The sequence below is a fragment of the Panthera leo genome, chromosome A3 (genome assembly GCF_018350215.1).
Source record: "Panthera leo isolate Ple1 chromosome A3, P.leo_Ple1_pat1.1, whole genome shotgun sequence".
Lineage (NCBI taxonomy): Eukaryota > Metazoa > Chordata > Mammalia > Carnivora > Felidae > Panthera > Panthera leo.
Genome location: NC_056681.1, coordinates 104,648,333 through 104,675,087, shown reverse-complemented (window position 1 = coordinate 104,675,087; position 26,755 = coordinate 104,648,333). Strand labels below are relative to the sequence as shown.

Sequence of the window (26,755 nt, the reverse complement as noted above, 5' to 3'; positions counted from 1 at the left end):
CACCTGGTCGCGCCCCCCCGCGGGGTGGGGTCTTTTGGTCGGAATATGGCGGCGGCGGCGGGGTCTACGGGTCACTCTCCGACGCGCCCTTGACTGGCTCTCCGCCGCGCCACCTACCTTGCTAGCTAGGGGCCCGGCGCGCTACACGAAGGGGCGGGAAGGAGCGCTGACGAGCACTGGGCAGCGCCAATCAGCACCGAGGAGTCCGGACCGCGCCCAATCAGGAGCCGGGTGGCCACGAAGGGGGTAGGTTGCAGGCGAGCAGCGCATGTGGCGGACGCCGAACGCCCGGGACCTCACCTGCTGCTGCGACTGAGCCGCCCACCTCGCTGCTTCCCGAGCGCTGCACATCAGGGCCCCGGTGCCGGCTTGAGGACGCCAAGGAAGGAGGGAGCCAGCAACGCTGACCGGCTGTTGGCCTGCCGCGTTCGCGGCCTGAGCCCAGGAAGGCCTCTTGCAGAGGTTGCGGGGCCACCCCCGCGACTGTGCCATGACCGACTCTCTCCGCAAAGGGGACTCTTCCTCAACGTTTACTGCAGAGAGAGATGAAAAGCCTGTTAGACCGTGAGACGAGCTCGGGGCCGACCGACTAGGGGCACTCGCGGCAGGCCGCCCGCGCCTTCCCGGACCCGTTCTTTTTGCCCCGAGAGGGAGGCCTAGTTCGCCTCCGGGCGCGCAGCGGGAGCCGAGGGGTGGGGCAAGAGGGTCTGGGCGGGGCGCGCGTCGGCGGCATGTTCCTGCGGAGGCCGCGGGCCCTGGCCGCCTGGCTAGCGGGCGCGGCGGCGGCGGGACGCGCGGGGGCGCGGGGCGGGGGCCTGCTAGCCCTGCTGGCCAATCAGTGCCGCTTCGTGACGGGCCTGCGTGTGCGGCGCGCGCAGCAGATCGCGCAGCTGTACGGCCGCCTCTACTCGGAGACCTCGCGCCGCGTCCTTCTCGGCCGCCTCTGGCGCCGGCTGCGCGGCCGCCCTGGCCATGCCTCTGCCTTGATGGCGGCGCTCGCTGGCGCGTTCGTGTGGGACGAGGAGAGGATCCAGGAGGAGGAGTTGCAGAGGTGAGTCCGGAGACGAGGTCGTTCGGTCCGGTTCGCTGGCGCGGGTCAGATTGGGAGATCGGCACATCGATCCTCGGGGCCTGCCTTTTCGGTCAGTGTGTCCGGTTTACCCGGTGGTACTTGAAGTGACGATGCAGTAACTTGATCCTGTTTTAGCACACCATGTTTTTTTTTTTTTATTGTCTTTCTGTGCTAATTTCATTTGTCTGGCTAGAAATAACGAAATGCAGATTGGTGTAGGTGGGAAGACTTTGAATAGGGAGCATCACGCCGAAGAAATAACGTTGTAAAAAACAAATTAGGTCTTGAAGGCATGTAACCCATTGGTTCACGTAATCTTTAATTCTTCCAAAAAGGTGCAAATTCAATGCAGGTTTCAAATTTGACCTAAGGATATGCAATTTACAAAATTACTGCATTCCAAATGGGATTTCGTGAGAAATGCCAGGGGAGCTCTTTTGCTGCTGTGACAGAATTATGAGGCTGGAAAGGCTTTTGGCCTCTCAGACCAGTAGCCCAGCCATTTTAACCTGCAAAAATTAGGTCAGTTTTTTGCTGCTCTAACTACAACTTAGGGAATAGTGTTTCATTAGACTCTGAAGTTACGCTGTCATCATCATCAAAATTTCTGGGTGAAAAATGCAGTACCATTGGTTGAATTTGTTAATCTGTGGTTCTGAATCTTAATCCTTATAGTTTTCAACTCATTTCATGGGAAGCCTTGATTTAGTTCTTGCTTTACAGTATCTTTGTATTTTCCTTTTTTTAGTAAACTTTTTTTTTAAGTTTATTTATTTTGAGAGAGAGCATAAGTGGGAGAGGAACAGAGAAAAAGGGAGAGAGAGGGAGAGAATCCCAAGCAGGATCCGAAGTGTCAGCGCAGAGCCCACAACCGTGAGATAATGACCTGAGCCGAAATCAGAGTCCAGATGCTTAACCAACTGACCCACGCAGACGCCCCTCTGTATTTTCCTTTTAACAGCTATCCCCTCTCTCCCTCCACCCCCTAAATTTTTGTTTCCCTGTAAATCTTTACAAAATTAAGTGGTTGGCCCTAGGCTATGGTTTTTGATCCCTGCATTACTATGATAATACATATAGAAAACTAGTTACTAAATATCCACCCTGAGGATATAAATGCAAATGAAAGTCTTAATCTTATTCACAAAAATGTTAAGATACCAAAGCATGATAGGTTGCTTTCCTAGTTTCTGTTAGTATTCTTGTGCAACTTCTCAGTCTCAGGTATGGGAAATAAAACGACTTATGGGAGGAAAACCTTTGTGTTAAGAAATTATCAATTAACTGTTTGAATTTTCGTTTTCTTTTTGATGATGAAATACCTATGTTCCCCAGTAGTCAAGTTTGAGAGGAAAATTCCCAGTTGGATCTATTAAGGAAAGACAAGAAAACCAGAAAAGGGCTACCTGGTGCAAAAGAGAGGGAGATGTTTTGGGATGGGAATTGAATAGCATTGGGGGCCTGGGTGGTAGATGACGTTCTTTGGCTTATTTCATGTGTTTTTATGGACAATCTGTCCTGGGGCCTTTGTTTAGTAGGCTTGCCATTAGCAGGAGCTAGAGAGGAAAACAAGATAAAAAATGCATGTGGTAAAACATTTGAGTCAGTAGTCACTACCCACTGTAGCAGAAAGAGACCAGTTGATGACCAGGCCCTGTATTCGTACCATTTCCCTTCTCTTTGAGCTGTCTGTGAAACCCGGGGGCATTTGAAACACTCTTGGTTCTAATCCAGCTCCTGAAGAGGTATTGCCCTCTGTTAACCCACTCGCGAATTTCATAAGCTTAGATGAAGGCCAGTCAGAACACTGAAGGTCCTTTCTGATTCTCCAGAGTTGTTGTAGTAAAGATCTTCGTTTAACAATTTGTTTTCTAGTTCATGCTTGAATTCAGTCATATACCTAAAATTTGATGAAGGTGTCCATTTTGAGAACTAAAAAAAAATGTTTGTTACCTTGCTAGGGAGACGAATAGTAACGCTGTTCAACTATATGCCGATTGTACGGTGGTTCTATAGGTTTCTTATGTTTCTAATATCTTGTCATATATTTTATTTAATAAAATATTCTGGGTTCAGGTTAACATTTTTTGTTTGTCGTTTAAGTGTTTTATTTGCTTTAAAGGAGGCACTGCTGAGGTTCTTATAGCTAGTTTGGAACATCTTAGATTTTCTTTGTTCTAGTGAAATGATTTTGGGTGGCTTCCATAATGGAGCGCAGTTGAATGTGCCTCAGGACAAGTGCATTTTTTTCATTGTTAATGAAAGAAGAGCATGATTGTCCCATGGCCCCTAAATCACAGCATTTGGTTCTTCTGTGCTGTTTTTGTACCAACTTGTGCTGGTACTCTTTGAATGTATGCTTTAAACGTGGCATGTGTTTTTTCTTATGTTACTTGAGTCTCCGTTCAGAATGAAAAGGAATAACCTGGCTTTCAATTCTTCTATGCTTGAGAACATCTTAACAAATAGAATCTCATTTATTTAGCAACAGCAAGAAAATTTGAGAAATGGAGTAACGTGTACAAAGTGACTCTGACGCACTGATGGGCACCAGGTGTAGAAATCAGGTCTTTTAATGCTTGGTCTAGTATTCTTACCCAGTGGCTTCAATTAAACAAATCAAACAAAATAACTTTCAATCATTGTTTTTGGTACTAGCTGGCATTCTGTGAGCCCAGGACAGATCTTATGGAAAAATACAGTAGTAATTTTTTATTGCTTTGGAACATTAAAAAAAAAATTACAAGAACAAAAGGAGGAAGGAAATTAAGAAATATGAAAGGCTAGGGGAAAATGTTCTATTAACCCCTCCTCCTGTTAAAAAAGTTACAGTCCATTGCTCCAGAAATTTGAGTAAATAAGTACCAGTAAAATTTCATAAAGAAATTGTTTAGTTTCCCGCTTTTATCTCAGGTCATTTAGAATAATTGTAACTTTTTGGTGTATTATTAATTAGATAAATGACCAACAAAAGGTCCTTCATCTTTTTTGCCACTGTCACTTGAAGATTTTTTGCTGGCATACCCTTCTTAGATCATCAGGACTACATTAAACCTGACTTGAAATTTTTTACATTGTCTTCATTATTTTCCCGTTAACCAGTTGGCCCAGAATTGCAGTGAGCTAGCTGATGTTTTGTTATTTGTAGATGTGTTGTCTCGTAACAGTTGTACTTGAAAGTTTCTAACTTTGACCGTAATTTGTAATTTAAGGAAGGGATTATGTGAATTGAGGCAGTTGTGTTACTGAAATTACTAATTTCGGGATGGCTAATTTCGGGATGGCTTTATTTGAATCATTTTGGGCCCTTATATCAAACTCTATACTGGGGCAGGACTTAACATGGCCGAACCTGGTTATACTTATTACTCTGTTTTAATAGTTTTATGTCTTCATTTTCTTTCTATACCTCTCAATCCATATTGAAATGACTTTAGTTTTGGAGAAAGGTAAGCATTGGCTGTCTTTTTCTTAATCCTTTTACTAATCTGCTGGTTCTGTTACTATTTTGGGAATAATCTCTTTTGTCCTTTCTTCTTATTACCTGTTTAAGTCTCTTAGATAACAAGGTTTAGACACTCACCCTGTCCAAACAGGATTTGGCACAGCAGGCTAAAGAGATGTATGGTGAGAGGTTTTCCTTCCTCCACATACAGGATAGTGACTGACTTTGAACACCTGTGTGCTGCTAATGATGTCTGTCATGTCAGCATTTAGAAGTTGAGACCCTTCGGGGGCGCCTAGGTGTCTCAGTCCGTTAAGCGACCGACTTCGGCTCAGGTCATGATCTCACAGTTTGTGGGTTTGGGCCCCACATCGAGCTCTGGCTCAGAGCCTGTAGCCTGCTTCTGATTCTGTGTCTTCCTCTCTCTCTGCCCTTCCCTCTGCTTGCATTCTGCCTCTCTCTCAAAAATAAATAAACATTTAAAAAAAAAAGAAGAAGAAGTTGAGACCCTTCACATATTGTTGAATCTGTGGACAAGAATCATTTGCATTTTCATGTCGCAGTCTTGTGCCAGCATTCAGATTGTGCTATTTCAAGTATGAATGTCAGGCCTTCACAAGACCTTTCTCTCCCCCTCTGGGGACTTGGTCTCATAATTTTAATCAAGGTCACCTAGTGGCCTTTAATTATATAAGAGAGGTTGATAAAGCAATGGGTCAGAAGCTCTGTACCACCTTAGAAGGCCATTAAAAGTATTGCCTATAGTCATATAATTTTCTTAAAACCTTACTATGTAATTTTATGAGCCTCTGATGAAGTTTTAATAAGACATTCCTCCCCTTCTTCGATATGTGATAAGAATGACATTCAAGGGTGGTGCTTAATTTTTACTGAAGAATGCTTTACTAGTCCTAAAAGTGTCATAATTGGTGCTGTGTGATGCCTGAATTGTTCTCTGAGCCAGTCTGGTTCTGGTTTTGCTTTTGCTTTTTTCTCTGAAAGATCTTACTGTATAAAGTTCCTTTCCTATTTCTATATGTGTTTGTAGTGGTAGCAGTGAATCCTGTTTTGCAATTTTTAATTCAAATTAAAACTTTTTAAAAATGGTTAAACTTTTTTCATCAGAACATCAGTATAAATTGTACTGGCTAGGGTTCTTGGTTGCAAACAGAGGTGATATTGGTTAACTTAAGCCAAAGGGATTAATCAGAAAGATGTTAGGTCACTCAGGGCATTGACAAGAAGACCAGAGTACAGGTTGGCCAAGAGAACAGCCAAGACTTGCCATAGGAATAATCAATCTCCTTAGGGTACTAGTGCTGATTTTGTTTCCCCTAGGTTGGTTGCACTGCTAGACTCTCAACTTCTTCAAGATCACTGAGAATAATCTCCAAAAGATCCCATGCCTTGTATTATTTCCTCAAGATTCACATCCTCTACCAGAAGTCTCTAATTAACCTCCTTTAAGTTAGGTGCTGTACTTCAACTGCTAGGGCTTGAAAGAGGGCTATATCCCACCTATTTTGGGATTCTCATCGAAGCCCAAAGTTTAAAATTCAGAGAAACGGAATTTTAGAGCTAATAGAAATCTTCAAGAAATAATGTCCTAACATTACAGGTAGAAAAAGGGAGGGATTTACAGGTAAAATGACTTGGCATAAGATCACATAGTTGGCAGAGTGAGGACTGGAACACAGGTCTTTACAGTCACCATCACTTTGGGTTGCTCTAAACTTTTAATCTTGGGCCACTAGTATAACTTTGAATTTTTGGCTTTTAAAGTAATGTGTTAATATAATCTTTTAATAAGAATTTGAATCATTGAGGCCTGCTTTCATATATACTCCATTTATTCAGTAAACATTGGAGTCTTTGATGTTTACTAGGTACTTCTAGATGCTGGGAATACAGACATGAAAGACTGATTTGGGGACATTAGGGAATTCATAGTTTAGTAAAGAGGCATGTATAAAGATAGATTAATTATAATATGATATATGGCTGTAGAGGAATAAAAGTAAAAGAATATGGTTACTCTGCCTGGAAGTTGACCTTGAACTGTGTGTTTTTTTGAAGGTTGAAGAAGAGTGGGCATTTCAGACAGTCTATCAGTAGTTGATGTCTTCTTCAGTCTTGAATAACAGAAGAGTTGTATATGATGCAGACAGCCAGCATTCTTTCTTTCCATGGGCTATTTAAACATTAAGGCGAAAATATAAGCCATGTTTTTTTTTTTTCAACGTTTATTTTATTTTTGGGACAGAGAGAGACAGAGCATGAACGGGGGAGGGACAGAGAGAGAGGGAGACACAGAATCGGAAACAGGCTCCAGGCTCCGAGCCATCAGCCCAGAGCCCGACGCGGGGCTCGAACTCACGGACCGTGAGATCGTGACCTGGCTGAAGTCGGACGCTTAACCGACTGCGCCACCCAGGCGCCCCAAGCCATGTTTTAAAAACTATTATAAAATGTTTCAGATGTATAAAAAGACTTTAACATGAATGTTACAAATACAGTTATATTTAAGAAATAAAATAAGATACCATTAACGACTTCTCTGTACTCTTGTCCAGTTGAAATCTCCCCTGTCCCCCAGATTATCTATCTCAGTTTGTTGTATTTCATTCCCATCTGTGTCTTTATACATAGGCATATGTTCCTAAATAATATATAATGAAACATAGAAGGTTATATGGTATTATCTTGGATGTTTTAAAGCTTCATGTAGTTCTGAACAAAATACTAACAAACTGAATCCAACAACATATAAAAAGGGACATGAAGTAGTGGGTTTTATTCCAGGAAAGTAAGGTTAGTTCATCAAATAAAAATCAGTTTAATACACCGCATTAATAAAGGCTAAAAAACCACATGATCATCTCAGTACAGGCAGAAAAGCATTTTGATAGTCCAACCTCCTCTCATGATAAAAAATCATTCAACAACTAGGAATAGAAGGAAACTTCCTCAACTTGATTAAGGGCATCTACAAAAGACATAGCTAGCAGCATAGTTTAATGGTGAGGGACTGAAAGGTTTTCTCTTAAGATCAGGAATAAGACAAGTATGTCTGCTCTCACCACTTCTGTTCAACATGGTACTGTTCAACAACATTTTTTTTTTTTAACTGCAAAAGATCATTGCAAGAAATTTTAAAACATATAAATGGGCAGATAAGCTGTGTTCATGGATTGGAAGATGATTGTGAAGATAGCAATACTAGTCAAACTGATCTATAAATTCAATACAATCCTTATCAAAGTCTTAATTAGTACACTATTTTGTGCAATTTGACAAGCTGATCCTGATACTCATATGGAAATGAAAAAACCCAGAATGGTCAAAACAGTTTTGAAAAAGGAGGACAAAGTTGGAGGACTCTCTCTTCCTGATTTGAAAACTTATTACCAAGCTATAGTAATTAAGATGATATGGGGGGTGCTTGGGTGGCTTAGTCAGTTAAACATTGGACTCTCGGGGCGCCTGGGTGGCTCAGTCGGTTAAGTGTCCGACTTCGGCTCAGGTCAGGATCTCACGGTTTGTGAGTTTGAACCCCGCGTCGGGCCCTGTGCTGACAGCTCAGAGTCTGGAGCCCGCTTCGGATTCTCCCACTCTCTCTGCTCCTCCCCCACTCGCACTCTGTCTCCGTCTCTCAAAAATGAATATTTATTTTATTTATATTTTATTTTATTTTATTTATATTATTTAATTAAAAAAAATTAAAACAAAACAAAACATTGGACTCTTGATTTCAGCTCAGATCATCATCTCACAGTTGTGGGAATGAGCGCCGTGTTGGGCTCCACACTGAGTGTGGAGCCACTTGGGATTCTCTCACTCTCCTTTTCCCTTTGCCTCAAACCCACTTACCCTCTCTCTTAAATAAATAAATATTTAAAAACATATATGGTACTGGCATAAGGATGGATAAATAAATTGTTGGAATAAAATGGAGAGTTTTAGAAATAAACCCTTATATTTATGGCCAGTTGATTTTCAAAAAAAGTGCCAGACAATTCAGTGGGCAAAGAATAGTCTTCAAATGGGTCTGGGACAACTGGAGAGGCACATTCTAAATAATGAATTTAGACCCCCTGCCTCATACCATACACAAAAATTAACTCAAAATGGATCAAAGTGTAAACTAATACTAAAACTTTTTTTTTAATACTAAAACTCTTGGGGCGCCTGGGTGGCTCAGTCGGTTGGGCGTCCGACTTCGGCTCAGGTCACAATCTCACGGACCGTGAGTTCGAGCCCCGCGTCGGGCTCTGGGCTGATGGCTCAGAGCCTGGAGCCTGCTTCCGATTCTGTGTCTCCCTCTCTCTCTGCCCCTCCCCCATTCATGCTCTGTCTCTCTCTGTCTCAAAAATAAATAAACGTTAAAAAAAAAAAATTAAAAAAAAATACTAAAACTCTGAGAGGAAAATATAGGCATGAGTCCTTATGACTTTGGATTAGGCAGTGATGGTTTCTTAACTGTAACTCCAAAAACACAGGCAATTAAAGAAAAAAATAGGTGAATTGGATTTCATCAAAATTAAAAACTTTTGTGCATCAAAGGTCACTATCAAAAAACTGAAAAGATAACCCAAAGCAATGGACAAAATAGAAATTATATCTGATAAGGGACTGTTACTGAGAGTATATAGAAGAACTCTTACATTTCAACAATAAAAAAATGCAATAAAATAACAGTTTAAAAATAGGCAAAGGGGCGCCTGGGTGGCTCAGTTGGTTAAGTGTCTGACTTTTTTTCTTTTTTTAACGTTTATTTTTGAGAGACCGAGTGCGAGTGGGGGAGGGAGACATGGAATCTGAAGCAAGCTCCAGCTCTGAGCTGTCAGCCACAGAGCCCGAAGCAGCCTTGAACTCAGGAACTATGAGATCATGACCTGAGCCAAAGTCAGACACTTAACCAACTGAGTCACCCAGGTGCCCCCAAATGTCCAACTCTTGATTTCGGGTCACGTCATGATCCCAGGGTTCCTGAGATCAAGTCCTATGTAGGGCTTTGGGCTGACAGTACGGAGCCTGCTTGGGACACACTCTCTTTCTTTCTCTTTCTCTCTCTCTCTCTCTCTGCCCCGCCCCCACATGCGGTGCATATGTGCTCTTTCTTTCAAACATTTAAAAATAGGTGAAGAGTTCCATAGCTGTTTCTCCAAAGAAGATACGCAAATGGCCAATAAGCACTTGAAAATATGCTTAGCATCATTAGGCCCTGGGGAAATATAAATCAAAGACCATAATGAGATATGCTTCTCACACCCACTAGGATTGCTAGAACCATGAAGATAGACAATAACAAGTGTTGGCAAGGATGTGAAGCAGTTGGAACCCTCATACATTGTTGGTATGAATATAAAAATGGTGCAGCTGCTTTGGAAAATAATTGGGCAGTTTCTCAAAAGGTTAAACATAGAGTTGCCATGACCCAGCAAATTCGATCCTAGGAATCTACCCAGGAGAACTGAAAGCTGTGTAGAACTGTGTCTACATGAAAACTTGTACACAACTGTTTATAGCATTATTATTTATAACAGCCAAAAAGTAGAAACTTAAGTGCCCATCACCTGATGAATGGATAAACAAAATGTGATGTATCATTCAATGAAATAGAAGTATTCAGCCAAAAAAGAGGGGAACAAAGTACACCATGAATGAACCTTGAAATTATGCTGAGTGGAGGGGCGCCTGGGTGGCTCAGTCGGTTAAGCATCCTACTTGAGCTTACTCAGGTCATGATCTCGTGGTTTGTGGGTTTGAGCCCCACATCGGGCTCCATGCTGACAGCTCAGAGTCTGGAGCCTGCTTCAGATTCTGTGTTTCCCCTCTCTCTCTGCCCCTCCCTCCCTTTCTCTCCCTCTCTCTCTGTCAAAAATAAACATTAAAAAATTCATAAGAAAATATGCTGAGTGGAAAAAGCAAGACACAAGGGACTATATATTGTATAGTATTTATATTAATTGTCCAAAATAGACAAGTTCATAGAGATGGAAAATAGATGTGTGGTTGTGAGAGGTTATGGGAGTGAGTGACTGCCAATGGGTATGGTTTTTTGGGGGGATGATGAAAATGTTTTGGAATTAATGGTAATGGTTACACAACCTTGTGACTATACTAAAAAACATTGTATTATACGCTATAAAATGATGATTCTTCTGGAATGTGAATTATATTTTTAAAAGAGGAGGAAAAATATGTAATTATATAAGTTTTTATAATCAACCCTTTGAGGTAGGTGCTGTTATTATCCCCATTTTACAGATTAAGAATACAGACTGGTCAAGTAATTTAATGTTTTGGTGAATGAATGTTGGACTGGGATTCAAACTCAGGAAGTCAGGTTTTTATTCATTTTATACTGCTTTAAACCCACACCTTTCTTATGCAAGTCATTGTGTGGACGTTTCATTTCACAGGTTAATTACAACCACCTGCACCATTCCTTTTGTTTTTCTTTGCAGATCCGTTGATGAGATGAAGCGGTTGGAGGAAATGTCACATGTGTTTCAGCGCTCTGGAGTTGAACGCCACCCTTCAGAACCAAAATCCCAGACAGAAGGGAATGAAGATTTAGGGGGCAAAGAGCAGCCATGGGAAATGGTGATGGATAAGAAACACTTTAAGCTGTGGCGGCGCCCTATTACAGGCACTCACCTTTACCAGTACAGAGGTGAGCCCAGCTTGGCTGCCTTGTGTGTTCCATGGTTGCCCAGGTGTGCAGGACTTTTGTTCCTCATCCTCTCTAAACTGTTCTTTTCTGATTCTTGATCAGAAAATTTACCATGGTTTCTTGTTTTTGTTTTGCCTCCCCCAGATGACAAGTATCTCAGTGTCTTCATTGCTATACTTTGCTGTAGGTTGTCTTTGTCTGTCTTTGCTGTCCCAATAGGATAATCTAGTTTTTGAATCTGCCTTTTATGTTTCTATAGCAAATGTTTTTTTGTTGTTGATGTTTATTTATTGGGGGGGGGGGGCAGAGAGGGAGTGAGAGAATCCCAAGCAGGCTCCGCTGTGTCAGCACAGAGCCCCATGTGGGGCTCCATCTCAGGAACCCTGGAGTCATGACCTGAGCTGAAATTACGAGTCGCCTGACTGAGCCACCCAGGTGCTCCTGAATCTGCCTTTAAGATCTGTCTGTACTCTATAATTGGAATGCAGTTAAGTGATAGGAATAAGGCAAGTGATGGGGATGTGGCATTAATCCCTTATTCTTTGTTATGTCATTCTAGTTTTTGGAACCTACACAGATGTGACACCCCGGCAGTTCTTCAACGTTCAGGTGAGTAAATTTTTCTTCCCAGATTTGGAGCTTCTAAGCCTGGAAATCCACTGCAAACTGTCCACATGAATAATTTCTTTAACTCTGAAGACATTGGCTTCAGTACATCTATCTTTGTATCCTTCTTCTCCTGTCAAATAGCATCTAGGTACACATTGGACTTACTCTTTGTCCAAGGGGATGAGACTGATTCTATCCTCTTACAGGGCTGTTGGGAAGATCAATTAGAGGAATGTAATTGAATGTTTTTAGTATTTTATAAGGTGTTACGGTTATTTTTTCCTAAACAATTTAAGGGTAAGTTACATACGTGTCCCTTTATTCCAAAATCCTTCAGTGTGTATTTCCTAAAACTAGACATAGTCTCCTAACTGTGGTGCCATTATGAAAGTCTCTAAATTTAACATTGATGCAGCTCTTATACTCTTTTTTTTTTTTTTTTTTTTTGCAGCTCTTCTACTCTTGTTTGTATTCCAGTTTTTATCTATTGACCCGACAATGTTCTTTACAGCATTTTCCTCTTGAGTGCAGATCCAATCAGGATTTAGTAATGTGGAATATTGCCACAGTGAAGCTATTTAATTAGTAAAGATGAAGAGTATTCAAAGACTCCTTTCTTCCTTGGGTGGAAATGTACGAAAAGGGGAGGTGGGATCACCTAGAGTTGTATAAAAATTTTTTTTTCCTTCTTGGATTTTTCACTGTTTTATCAGGCTTTCAGTAGCTAATTAATGATTATGACACTCACTAATAATATGCAAGTGCACACTTCCCCCCAAACACTGAATTTTGTTAATTTATATGGAATTTTTGTTGAGTTTGGATGTGTATGATATGTCTTATTTTGAAATTCCCTGGTTACAAGTGATGCTAGAAATTTAATTTTTTTTTTTTTTTTAACGTTTATTTATTTTTGAGACAGAGAGAGACAGAGCATGAACGGGGGAGGGGCAGAGAGAGAGGGAGACACAGAATCGGAAGCAGGCTCCAGGCTCTGAGCCATCAGCCCAGAGCCTGACGCGGGGCCTGAACCCACGGACGGCGAGATCGTGACCTGAGCCGAAGTCGGACGCCCAACCGACTGAGCCACCCAGGCGCCCCTGATGCTAGAAATTTAAACATACGCTGCCTGCATTTCTTTTTGTGAAGTGTTGCTCATACTTTTGGGCTTTTTGTCTGTTTAAATCTTTAAAAATTTGTTTTACCCTTGTACATTTGTATGTCATTACCTATTAAATTTTCCCTAAACATGTCTATCACAATAGTTTTTTCTTATATTTTCCTTTGCTTTGCCTTTTTAAAAAAATACTTATTTTTGAGAGAGAGAGCGAGCGGGGAGGGGCAGAGAGAGGATCCGAAATAGGCTCCATGCAGTCAGTGCAGAGCCTAACGTGGGGCTCGACCCCATGAACTATGAGATCATGACCTGAGCCAAAATCAAGAGTTGGTTCCTTAACTGACTGAGCCCCCCAGGCGCCCCTGTGCTTTGCCTTTCTTTAGTAAGATTCACTTTCAAGATAATGCTATTGGCCTATAAGAAAGGATTTTGAAAGACTTGTCTAAAATAAACACAGCTGTGTTTTTCATACTTTGCCACTTTTAGGTCAGGTTTCCATTTCAGAATAAGATCCTTGGGTCAGAGGTCCAAGCATCTGGAGAAGTCTTCTGCAGCTTTGTTTTGAATTTCTTAGGTCTTGACAGTCTCTTCTCTTTCTACAGCTGGATACAGAGTATAGAAAAAAGTGGGATGCCCTGGTAATCAAGCTGGAAGTGATTGAGAGGGATGTGGTTAGTGGTTCTGAGGTTCTTCACTGGGTAACCCATTTTCCTGTGAGTATTTTCGTTACTGTTTTTACTTTTATCACATCCATGTGAGGCAGAACACTAATTCTGCCTATTCTTTCCTTTAGTATCCAATGTATTCCCGGGATTATGTTTATGTTCGACGGTATAGCGTGGATCAGGAAAACAACGTGATGGTGTTGGTGTCACGGTATGTGTGGTTACTTGTGGCTCCTCCTGAGACCCTTTAGCTGTGTCCTTCATAGATGTCTGGTGGGAGTTTGCATGGTCTTGTTGTTAATAGGGGCGCTGCTAGGACCCCATCCATCCCAGCTAGAACACGAGTGGGCTTTGACTGGTGACAGTCTAGGAAGATAGAAGGGATGTAAACTTTTCATTAAACCATTTCTTTAACCTTAATATTGATAATTAGAAAAATAAGTGCTTTTTTCTTCAGCACAAAGGTTACAAAGCCTAGGAATCACCAAGGAAACTCACTTTGTTTTTAGAACTTAATTTGTATTCATTCATCTTGGTGACTCTCTGTTTTGTTTTATTTTAAAAATTAGAGCCAGCTTTTTAGATTTTCCTCTTAACTTTAGCTCTTACGCTGTTTTGTATGTAAACATTACTGAGTTTCCTTAACTTTTCTCCTTACCAGTGCTGTGGAGCACCCTAGTGTTCCAGAGTCTCCAGAATTTGTAAGGGTCAGATCGTATGAATCCCAGATGGTTATCCGTCCCCACAAGTCATTTGATGAGGTGAGTTTTACATCATCCGAGAGATGATGTGTAGCTGCTGTGGGATTTTCTCAAGGAATGCCTTTTGTCTGAACTGGGAAGGGCAGTGGTTCTCAAACTTGGCGTGCATCAGAGTCCACTGGAGCTTGTTAACATACAGTGCTGGGGTATGGCCCAAGAATTCTCATTTTTAAGAGGTCCCCATGTGATGCTACTGGTTTGAGAACCATTGCTGTAGGGTGATACACCTGGAAGATCCTCCAGGACAAAGTTCTGCTGACCCACGACTCCTGTTTGTGAGAGACAGGAGAAGACGACGACCTGTTAGCGGCATTCTTTGGGAACTGAAGGAGCACCTTTTCCATCAAAATTTCACCACAGTGGGCAAAACATTTGAAACCTTTCTGGATTTCTGTTTCCTTATCTGTAAAATGAGAGTGTTAAAATAATGTTCTCAGCTTTCTTTAAAATTCTGTGACCTTTCTTTGAGAAGAATTTTTTTTTCAATGTAGGGAATTGCTTTTTTTTTTTTGTGTGTGAAATCTATTGAGTTTACTACGTATTGATTCCAGTGGTTGCTGGTTTTAGTTGTATTTCACTTTATAATTAAAGGCTTTGTTTCTTTCATTACTTTTATTTTTGAGCTGGATGAACTGTGTGTTAGTATGGTTTTGTTTTCAACAAGTTGTTCTATTTATACTGCCTGACGTGGGACTTTAAATATGACAGAAATGGTGGTTCGCTTCAGTTAATGTGGTGATTGACTCTTTTTAACTGGGAGATCTGTGTGTTTACTTGTATACTATTTTTAGAGCAGTATTTTTCAAACAGATTGCTACCCGTTAGTGGAAGACAAAATTAATTTAGTGCATTATGACCAGCTAAAAAAAAAAGAAAAGAAAAAAATACATGGAGTAGAAATCATCTGAGTGTAAGCATATTTCATGAGACTTGTTTAGGTACATACGGATGTATGAATGTGTGTGTATGAGGCTGAGAGAGAACTGGTTGCAGTGTAAAAAGTTTATTTACAGTGTGTTGTAGTTAAAAAGTCCTTTAGAACTTTAGAAAATAGAAAAGAAATAGTAAGGCTACTTAGTGTCCATGGCTAGTTGCCTTTAGGAAGGGGAGCCTGGGTCAGGCTGGAGACCGTGTGGGAGACAAACTTAGGTCTCACTCTTTTCCTTTAAAATTTTAACCTTGCCCCCCATATATTTCCTATTGGGAAAAAACTGACTTGAGTTCCAGCATTGCTACCTTTAGAAACCATGACCATGAAATAGCCAAGGCATCGTTTAGCACCTAGCCGAGTGTGTTGTATCTAGCAGGGGCCCAGTAAATAATTTCTTTCAGTTGGGGTGGGGGAACAATAGAAATTATCTATATAATTCTTTTAGTGTATTGGTGGCAAGCTCTTATGAAAAAGGTAAGATTTGAGTGGGGTCTCTTGAAAAGGCAGACTGGATAGAGGAAAACAGGAAGTGCCCTGGGGGCAAAGACAAAAATGAGCCATGAATAGGTTCAGAGACTCACCACTCAGAAAGGAAAGTTGAGATTAGGGAGGAGTGATAAGTTAACATTGACCACGTAGATAGAATACTTGAAAACCAGGCAGCTGCATTTGGACTTGGCAGATGGAAAATAGATCCTTGAGCCAAGGTATGGTGTTTTATTTGTTTTACTTTTATATACATTTCAAATTTTCCCTAATTAAAAGATAAAGAAGTAGAAAGAATCATGTTGATGAACCTTCTATATCCATTCCCAGCTCCAACAGTGATCAACTCATGGACAAACTTATTTTATCTATATCCTTTCTTGTCCCTTTTCCTGCTCTCCTGATTATTTTGAAACAGTTTCTTGCTTTACTATAGAAGAACCCATAGAAGAATTCTTCTATAGATATTTCAGTATTTATCTCAAAAAGAAAAAGCATTTTTGGAAATACAACCTCAGTGTCATAATAATCCCTAATATCAAATAATCTAGTTAGTGTTCATATTTTCCTGATGGTCCATGAATTTTTTTGTAGTTGGTTTATTTGACTCAGGACTCAGTTGGTTAAGCGTCTTACTCTTGATTTTGGCTCAGGTCATGATCTCCCAGTTGTGAAATGAAGCCCTGCGTCAGACTCCGTGCTGGGCATGGAGCCTGCTTTAAAAAAAAAAAAAGTTTGGGCACCTGGGTGGTGGCTCAGTTGGTTAAGTGTTGAGTCTTGGTTTTGGTTTTGGTTGAGTCTTTGGTTTCTGTCTCTATCTCTCTCAAAATAAAAAAATAAAAAATAAATATCTTTTTTTTTTTTTCTTATTTATTTTGAGAGAGCACGAGCTGGGAGGGTCAGAGAGGGTCCCAGGTAGGCTCTTTGCTGTCAGTGTGGAGCCTGGCACAGGGCTTGAACTCATGAACCGTGAGATCATGACCTGAGCTGAAATCAAGAGTCGATGCTTAACCAACTGAGCCACCCAGGTGTGCCAGAAGATTTTTTTGTTTGTTTGGTTTTTTTTTTTATTTGCTTTTTGAGAGACAGAGTGTAAGCAGGGCAGGGGGCAGAGAGAGAGGGAGACAAGGAGTCAGAAGCAGGCTCCAGGCTCTGAGCTGTCAGCACAGAGCCTGACGCGGGGCTTGAACTCACAGACTGTGAGATCATGACCTGAGCTGAAGTCGGACACTAAACCGACTGAGCCGCCCAAGCTCCCCCCAAAAGATAAAATTCTTGAAGGAAAAAAATAATATCATTCAGACTCTAGACATTTGAAATTTGTTCATATTATCTCTTGAGTCTTTTGAAGTCAGTATGTTTCCCCTCTTTCTTTTTTGTTTTTTGTTTTGTTTTTTGTTTCTTGTTGTTGTTGTTGTTTTGCAATTATATTTGTTGAAGAAGCAGGGTTTTTTGTCCTGGATCTTGATGATTGTATCTCCATAGTATCATTTAATGTGTTCCTCTGTCCCTGTCCCCTGCCTATATTTCCTGGGTATTGGTAGTTACTGTTCAAACCTCAGGCTTGAACAGATTCAGGTTGGTTGGTTGTTTTGGGCAAGACCACTGTATCAGAAGGCCAGTTGATGACTGTTTCTTTCTTTGTGAATTTAGAAATGATTGGTGATTATGGCTCAGATCCGTTATTTCATTAGGGGTATAACAAATTGCTGGTTTTGTAATTCCTTTATTTTTCTTCATCTATTTCCACTTATTAATTGAAATACATTAAGGTAATTTTCCTCACCAACTGTTTGGTTTTCTATAGTGCACATAGGAAAGGGAAGTAAGAGAAATGGTTGATTTGTTCCTTTATTTATGAGTTTCAAAATAATGCATTGGTCCTTTCAACCAGGGATCCTCCAAAGGTAAAGTTTTTATTTTTTTGTTATAGACAAATACCATTAGTCTTTGCTGTAGAAGAACCGATAGAAGACTTCTTCTAATGCTATTTTAGTTGTTGTTGTTTTTTTTTAATTTAAATCCAAGTTAGTTAACATATAGTGTAATAATGATTTCAGGAATAGAAGTTAATGATTCATCACTTACATATAACACCCAGGGCGCATCCCAGCAAGTGTCCACCTTAATGCCCCTTGCTCATTTAGCCCATACCTCCCACCTAGCACCCCACCAGCAACCCCCAGTTTGTTCTCTGTATTTAAGAGTCTCTTATGGTTTGTGTCCCTCTCTGTTTTTATATTATTTTTGCTTCTCTTCCCTTATGTTCATCTGTTTTGTATCTTAAATTCCACATATGAGTAAAATCCTAGGATATTTGGCTTTCTCTGCCTGATTTATTTCAAACAGCATACATAATACATTCTAGTTCCATCCACATTGTAGCAAATGGCAAGATTTCATTCTTTTTGATTGCCAGGTAATATTCCAGTGTGTGTGTGTGTGTGTGTGTGTGTGTGTGTGTGTGTGTGTGTGTATGTATGTGTGTGTATCATAGCTTCTTTATTCATTAGTTGATGGACATTTGAGCTCTTTCCATACTTTGGCTATTGTTAATAGTGCTGCTATAAACATTGGGGTGCATGGCCCCCCTTCAAATCAGCACTCCCATATCTTTTGGATAAATACCTAGTAGTGCAATTGCTGGGTTGTAGGGTAGTTCTATTTTAAATTTTTTGAGGACCCTCCACACTTTTCCGGAGTAACTACATCAGTTTGATTTCCTACCAGCAGTGCAAAAGGGTTCCCCTTTCTCCACATCCTTGCCAGCATCTGTTGTTGCCTGAATTATTAATTTTAGCCATTCTAAATGGTGTGAGGTGGTATCTCACTGTGGTTTTGATTTGTATTTTCCTGATGATGAGGAATGTTGAGCATTTTTTCATGTGTCTGTTAGCCATCTGGAGGTCTTCTTTGGAGAAGCGTCTATTCATGTCTTTTGCCCATTTCTTCACTGGATTATTTGCTTTTTGGGTGTTGAGTTTGAGAAGTTCTTTATAGATTTTGAATACTAACTGTTTATCTCATCTGTTATTTGCAAATATCTTCTCCCATTCCATTGGTTACCTTTTAGTTTTGCTGATTGTTTACTTTGCTGTGTAGAAGCTTTTTGTCTTGAGGGTAGCTATTTCAGTTTTTAAACATGTTTGGTTAGTTTTAACCTATTGCAGTTATTCTTTTTCTTTTTTTCAGTTTGTTTATTTTGAGAGAGAGGTGCGAGCAGGGGGGAGGGGCAGAGAGAGGGAGAGAGAGAATCTGAAGCAGGCTCCAAGCTCTTAGCACAGAACCCAGTGTAGGGCTTGAACCCATGAACTGCAAGATCATGACCGGAGTTGAAATCAAGAGTTGGATGCTTAACTGACTGAGCCACTCAGGTGCCCCTACAATTATTGATACTCAAATTTGTCCCAATTTTGGCCATTAGGGGCCTCATCTTCCTGGCTTGAATCCTTTTGACTTGACCTCAGGGGTTCTTTTGTTTTCTGCTGTTACAAGATATCCTAGGTTCATCTTGTATAGGTTTAGCTGAAATTAGCATTTCTTTAGGGAGTCCTGGTTCCTTTTAAGAAAATGTCATTTAAATACCAGGATTTGGGGATGATGACTGGCTCAGTCAGTAGAGCATGTGATTCTTGATCTCAGGGTTGTAAGTTCAGGCCCCAGGTTTGGTATAGGTATTACTTGAAAATAAAATCTTTAAAAATAAATAACCAGAATTTGGTTTCTAGGAGTAATAGCTATTGGTTTGCTCATTGTTTTTAGGTCTTTTCAGAAGATAAAACTAAGTAATAAATTTTACTTGTTTGTTTTAAAGATAAATCTTGAATACATGCCAATACTTTTAATTCAAATTTCAGACTGGAGAGTTGTTTATTATTTTGTGTCTTACATCTATCATATTTTCCCATGATGAGAAATTCAGTTCTTATCACTCCAAACATAACTACCCATTTGCTTTAACCTGATATATACACAACAGCTTCAGAGTAATACCGCAAAGATCACCAATAATGTGATGATTTAAAATTTGTATATATATATTTTTTTATCCTTAGGGTATGTACACAGGGTACAAAATAATTGAGTTTAAGTTACTTGAGAGGCACCTGGGTGGCTCAGTCAGTTAAGCATCCAAATTCAGCTTGGGTCATGATCTTGTGGTTTGTGGGTTTGAGCCCATGTCATCTCTCTGCTGTCAGCGTGAGCCCGATTTGGATCCTCTGTCCCTTTCTCCCTCTGCCCCTCCCCCACTCTCTCTCTCAAAAAATAAACATTAAAAAAAAGTTTTTTATTACGTTTCTTTATTTTTGAGAGGCAGAAGAGAGGGCATGAGTGGGGGAGGGGCAGAGAGAGAGACACACACAGAATCCAAAGCAGGCTCCAGGCTCTGAGCTGTCAGCCCAGAGCCGGACGCAGGGCTCGAACCCATGAACCGTGAGATCATGACCTGACCCAAAGTCGGTCATTCAACCGACTGAGCCATCCAGACGCCCCCAAAAATAAACACTTAAAGTTATTTGAAATAGGTGTTCTCTTTGTGATTTTTCTTACTGACTCAGTTTGTAGTTGGGTTCCCTGTTTTCTACTTTACTTTTGATTTTTAGATACTGCTTTTTAAACTTAATTTTGTTTTATTAAATTATGAAAAAAATTTGTTTTTCCAAAGTGAAATTTATCAATAACTAGAGTGATTTTGCTTATATCCCTGTACCTTCCACCCAGTTCCATCCTTCTTCTTATGGGTAATCATTGTTTTTGGTTTCCTTTTAAAACACAAGTAGTGGTGGATGAGAACCTGGGTCTCTTGACTTCTCAGCCCAAGTGTTTTATGGGAAGAATAAAGTCTTTTATATATATTAATTAATTTAGTTTTCTAGCCAACCTTTGTGGTGGGTGCTGTTACTGTTTCCACTGTACGGGTTTTACCTTTCCCTTCTCTTTACTTCCATAGTATTCATCTGTATCTCTGTTACAGCATCTATTCTGTTAATTGAAAGCTCCTGAGGGCAGGGACTAGCACATTTTTGTTTGCTCTGTCATACCCAGCACAGTGCCAATCACAGCAGACATTCAAATATGTATTGAGTAAATGAATAAAAGATTAAACAATCCATTCAGGAAAAAAAAGAACTTTGGTGTAAAAGTGTGGGAATTTAGGGGCACCTGCGTGGTTTAGTCAGTTGAGCATCCCACTTTGGCTCAGGTCATGATTTCATGGTTTGTGAGTTCAAGCCCTGCATCGGGCTCTCTGCTGTTGGAGCAGAGCCTGCTTGGGATCCTTTGTCTCTGTCTCTGTCTTTGCCTCCCCTGCTTGTGCTCGCTCTCTCTCTCAAAAATAAATACATAAACATTTTAAAAAACTGGTTTAAAAAAAAAAACCATGGGAATTTAAAGTTGTAGTTCTACCACCTGGAGTTGTGGCCACTCTGCTTTAAAAAGTACAGACATAGGAGCACCTGGGTGGCTCAGTGGTTAAGCGTCCGACTTCAGCTCAGGTCATGATCTTACGGTTCCTGAGTTGGAGTCCCATGTCAGGCTCTCTGCTGTCAGCACAAAGCCTGCTTCAGATCCTCTCTGTGCCTCTCTCTCTGCCCCTCTCCTGCTCACGCATGTACTCTCTCTCTAAAAAATAAACATTAAAAAAAAAGTGCAACATAAGAGCGGTTATCTCTTACCCCTTTGGATGGAGCATGATTGGTTACTTCTCCTAGGATCAGGACACTTGTAAATCTCCTTAATTTCCTGTCCTTCACTGGAGTTAGGCAATGAGAGTGCTGAGCCAAAAAGAGTGGTGGGTGCAAGGGCCCTGCAGTCAGAATTCTGGGTTCGTCTTGGCTGTCATTGAGTATGTGGGTAACCTTGGGCAAAGCTCCTTCTTTTTGCTCAGTTTCCCCCCCTATAAAATGGGGTAACAGTATCTACATTATAAGTTGAAATCGTTCCTGGCACACCATTAAGTGGTCTATAAAGGTTTGCTGGTAGTAGTAGCAGCAGTGCGGCAGAGTTTATATCATTTTAAAAATAATTTTTAAAAATTAAAAAAAAATTTTTTACATGTATTTATTTTTGAGAGAGCACAAGTCGGGGAGGGGCAGAGAGAGGAGACACAGAATCCAAAGCAAGCTCCAGGCTCTGAGCTGTCAGCACAGAGCCTGATACGGGGCTCGAAAACTGTGAGATCATGACCTGAGCCGAAATCGGATGCTTAACTGACTGAGCCCCCCAGGCACCCCCGGGAATTTTTTTTAATGTTTATTCTTGAGAGAAAGAGCACAAGTGGGAGAGGGGCAGAGAGAGGGAGACGTGGACTCCGAAGCAGGATCCAGGGTCCGAGCTGTCAGCACAAAGCCCGATGCAGGGCTCGAACCCATGAACCACGAGATTATGACCTGAGCCAAAGTCGGACACTTCACCAGCTGAGCCACCCAGGCGCCCCAGAGTTTGTATCATTTTGATAAAGATTAGGACCTTTAAACATTTTGGGATATGTGTTGGGATTTTCAAGACCACTCCCAAAATTCACAGGAAGGACTCCTAGGACTAAGCATGTAATTGTACTCATGACTAAGATTCATTATATAGTCACGTAGTAAGGATACGCAGCTGGATCATAAGGGAAGAGACAGGCAGAGTCTGAAGGAATCCATGTGGAGGCTTCCTCTTGCTGTCTCCCGTGAAGGAGAGCACATTCTTCCAGCAACAAAAACATAGCAACAGGTATGTGATGTTTCTGCCCAGAGAAGCCCATTAGAGACTCAGCACCCAAGATTTTTATTCAGGGCTGGTCGCATAGGGATCCTCTGCATAGCACATACCAAAATTCCAGATATCCCCAGAAGGAAAACAGGTGGTTAGCGCAAACTGTATGATTGTTTGCACAAACAGACAAGACACACAGGGAGTCACCCTTACACTTGACTGGGAATACTCCGGGAGCCAAGTTCCCGGATACCACCCGAGGGCCAACCTTGTAGGGTGGCCCTTCTACGAATGGCAACCTCTGAGGTCTTCAGTATTAACACTTTTCTGTGCGGGGTAAAAAATGACACTGTCTGCCCCAGAGTCCGATCATGATCATTCTGGGGTACTGGATATGGAAGCTATGGTGGGTAATTCAGGTATCATTATTTTTGCTGTACTTCTTTTTCAGAATGGCTTTGACTACTTGTTGACCTACAGTGACAATCCCCAGACTGTGTTTCCTCGCTACTGCGTTAGTTGGATGGTTTCCAGTGGTGAGTGGGCACTTGTATACAAGGCCTGGAACCTGGGCTGAGCATTTTGTTTTTCTCTAGCTCTTTTTTAAAAAAAAAATTTTTTTTTAACGTTTATTTATTTTTGGGACAGAGAGAGACAGAGCATGAACAGGGGAGGGGCAGAGAGAGAGGGAGACACAGAATCGGAAGCAGGCTCCAGGCTCTGAGCCATCAGCCCAGAGCCCGACGCGGGGCTCGAACTCACGGACCGCGAGATCGTGACCTGAGCTGAAGTCGGATGCTTAACCGACTGAGCCACCCAGGCGCCCCTGTTTTTCTCTAGCTCTTAATGGCAAGCAAGATTAGTGCTTGTCTCATGGGAGCACTGTTGGAGAAATTAAATATCTTTCCTGGTCCATTCTTGAATACTGTGAAGACATTGAAACCTCCAGCTGGGGTTCAGAGGGATGAGAGTTAGGGAGTCCCTGAAAGCAACATGTGCCCAGAAGGGAGTTTTAAGAACAGTTGCTCAGCTTTTATTCCTTAAATATGGACTGTGTATGTTAATGTGTTAACAATTTTTTTCTTTTTAGATAGTGTTGGAGGCCATACAATCTGGTGGAAAAAATGTGGTAGTTATAGGACAGTAACCTTGAGAAAGGGGCTACCATGTATCTTGACAAAGGCTACATATCACAGCTGTAACTGTACCTTTTTCTTCCAATTCCTTGTTTTAAAAAGCATCCTCATGTGATTTTCTTTCTTTTGCTTCTCTGTAGGCAGCTTCTAATACCTCAGGGGGAGAATGGAGAGATTAGGTGTTTCTGTTTGATATTTGTCTAAATAAAATTGGCAGATAATTAGGCTATGCTACTGATAAGTGGTGTTTTAATCACCTAAAAGCCTTATGCGGCTTGATCAGTACCCCTTTCCAAAGGATCTCCGAGGTCATGGATTGTTTTCACTGTATACATCTTAGGAGGCAGCTGTCACTCACAGGTTGTTGATTAGGCTGTGATCTTTATAAGAAAGGAATTGGCTCCCTACCGTGAAAGAAATAGGGCCTTCTAATTTTGAGCCTATTGTCGGTTTGTATTTCAGCCTACCCAGATTTTCCTCTCTCCCACCAGGCATGCCAGATTTCCTGGAGAAGCTGCACATGGCCACTCTGAAAGCCAAGAACATGGAGATCAAAGTAAAGGACTATATCTCATCTAAGCCTCTGGAAACGGGTAGTGAAGCCAAGGCTACCACCCCGTCTTCAGAGCGGAAAAATGAGGGTAGTTGTGGCCCTGCCCGGATCGAGTACGCTTGAAGGGTTTTGGGATAAGAAGGGACAGGCTGCTTTTAGCCCTGTCTCAGTTCCTTATCTGCTACAGAATGGGGACATGTATTAGAAAGCGTCTGCTGTAACCACCAGTGCAGGATAACTCAATAACTGGTGTCCGATTTCATTCAGAGCCCTTATTGCTCTTTATCAAAACAGGAGGAATCATCCATGAGGGGGTTGTCATATTCTCAGGCCAAGCATTTTGAAATTCAGTATTTCATTGAGCTAATCTGGAACAAACCTCTCACCTCAGGCCAGAAGGGGACAACTTCTTTTCGCTTCCTGAGTAGTTTCCTCTGCCAACATTCCAGTTCTCACCATCGGTTCTGCGGCGCTTGGGATTTCCTTCAGTTCTGAAGGTCCAGCTGGAAAGTACAGTTGGCCAGTTGAGTCTTCAATGAGGGGTCATTGGGAGTGCTCTTGGTAACAGTCCTAGTGTTGAATGGATGTGAACTATTGCTTGGCAGTGTAAGTGCCTTGTCCTCACCCTGCTTCTATCTTTAGGGACATCAAGTTTGTACCAAGGAATTTCTGCCTCCCAAATACCACCCCATTGACTCGCCACCCCCCAAAGCAGTTTCCTTTGCATTGACCAGTTCTTCTCTATACATGCACTATATTAATTTGGATCATCGCCTCCTTCCTTAGTCCGTTTATCAAGAACACTGGGAAATGAATCCTTTCAGATGGTAGCTTTCTGTGTCATCAGTGTTTTGATAGGGTCAGTGGTGATGCTCAAAATATCACACTTTAGGTTTGGGGTTTTTTTTGTTTTGTTTTTTGTTTTTTTAACCTTTGTGTCAAAATGTAGGAATTGGGAACTTGAGTAGGATTTCTCCATAGTCCTACTGTAGAGAAAACACCATGTTGATTCAGGCATTATTTTTCACACTTCAGGTTTGACTGGATGCTGAGGACTTGTCCATCTTGGAAGGCTAAAGGCAGAGGAATGGGGGTTGGGCCACTCCCTTGGAGCTCTCAGAGCTGTAGACAAGCTGTGTGAAGAATTAGATGTAATCTTGCCCCAAATACTAATATAATGGGGATGTGGTTTATGTGACCCTTTTCTTCCCCTGCAAAGTTTTTCCTCCTCTTTTCAGAGTTAAAACGAAAGCAAAACTACACTGTTTGGGTAAAGTCACAATCAGATGTATCAGTTTGGCCTGGCTGATTTTGCTTATGGTCCTGCTGCAATCTGACAGAATAGGGATCAAGTTTTAAATACTCCCTTCTCTTTTTTCCGTAGAATTTAAACGGCTGGATTTTCCCCTTTTTTCCTACTTGGCTACCCTTTTGTGTTGTTGAAAAGGGGATCTAAGCCTCAGATTGACTCAAACCTCTGGACATTTTTGTTGCCTGTTAAGTTTTGTGCCAAGGAAATAACTGCCCCCGTGTCTCATGTCTTGCCTTCTCTGAGTCGTTGGCAGAACAGAGAGATGTGTTGAGTATCTCCAGCTTCTTTTCATTGATCATTTCTCTCTTCTCATCCCCAGGACTTCACAGAAGCCAGGGAAAAGCTCCCTGGGCTATGTCTGAACTTAGCGCCTGTGATTGTTGGGGCATGGATGGTGGTGTGGTTAAGAGTGTGTGAGTGCACAGGTGTTAAGGAGCTATGTGTTGCTCATGTTCCTGTTTTTGGCAACTTGACCCTATACTTGGGGTCAGTCTGTACAGTTACTTATGTCATTGTAATGATTTCACTTCTAACTGTGACATTTTTATCAAATGTGTGAATAAATACATAAAGATTGGTACAAGAGTGTTTGTCTTTGGACATGTGGTGGTGGGAAATCTTGTATATTGGGCTTATGGTTTCTTCCTGATCAGAAAGTTGGAGTGTTTCTACTTAGGGTTGGCACATGGAAGCAGCAAGGTGTGGTCTGGGTAGGGGCTAACACAGAGCTAACCACCTTGCCTTGATTATGAGCCCTTTCCAGGTAGCCAGTTTGGCAAATGAAAACAAACCACCTGTTTCCACTTCGTTGTCTTAATCTACTCACCATCTCCTTTGCTTTTAAGGAAGGATCAACCTGAGGAAACAGTGTTTGAGCTTTGCTGACAGTGAAACTTGGGAGGGAGCAAGGAAAGGAGGAAAGGATTTGAGGAAGCCAGGTCTAGTGCGGGAGGCAGACCGGGACTCTGGCTGGAGAGGGAGGGTGGTGAGTTCAAACCCCACTTGGCCTGGTGGGAAGTAGGGTCACACAAGCAGTTCTGCTAGAGTGTAAATTTGTTGCAAGACGATGGATAGATCGGAGACACTTAAGAGCATAACGTGAATTTTGAGTTTATGTGTGATTCTGCCTGTGGGAAACACTACGTGAACACAAATGTACACCTGAACCATTAAGGCTCTTTTCTCCAAATTGTTCGGAGATAATCACTGGAAAGCCATCCCTGCTTGTAGACTACTTGTTAGGTGTTGTATGCTTATGGGTGCACATGTGTTTTTATAATCAGTTTGGAG

General features: G+C 41.5%; 1 protein-coding gene across 1 annotated transcript; it reads left to right on the top strand.

Annotated features, from left to right (window-relative positions):
• The first annotated feature begins 257 nt into the window (after positions 1-257).
• STARD7 (StAR related lipid transfer domain containing 7) lies at positions 258-26,042 on the top strand. The gene is made up of 8 exons (XM_042933115.1): positions 258-1,051; positions 10,988-11,196; positions 11,756-11,805; positions 13,525-13,635; positions 13,716-13,798; positions 14,249-14,348; positions 22,916-23,000; positions 24,092-26,042. Exons 1-8 carry the CDS (start codon positions 732-734, stop codon positions 24,274-24,276), a joined length of 1,143 nt encoding a protein of 380 aa, XP_042789049.1. The 5' UTR covers positions 258-731; the 3' UTR covers positions 24,277-26,042.
• The last annotated feature ends 713 nt before the right edge of the window (positions 26,043-26,755 follow it).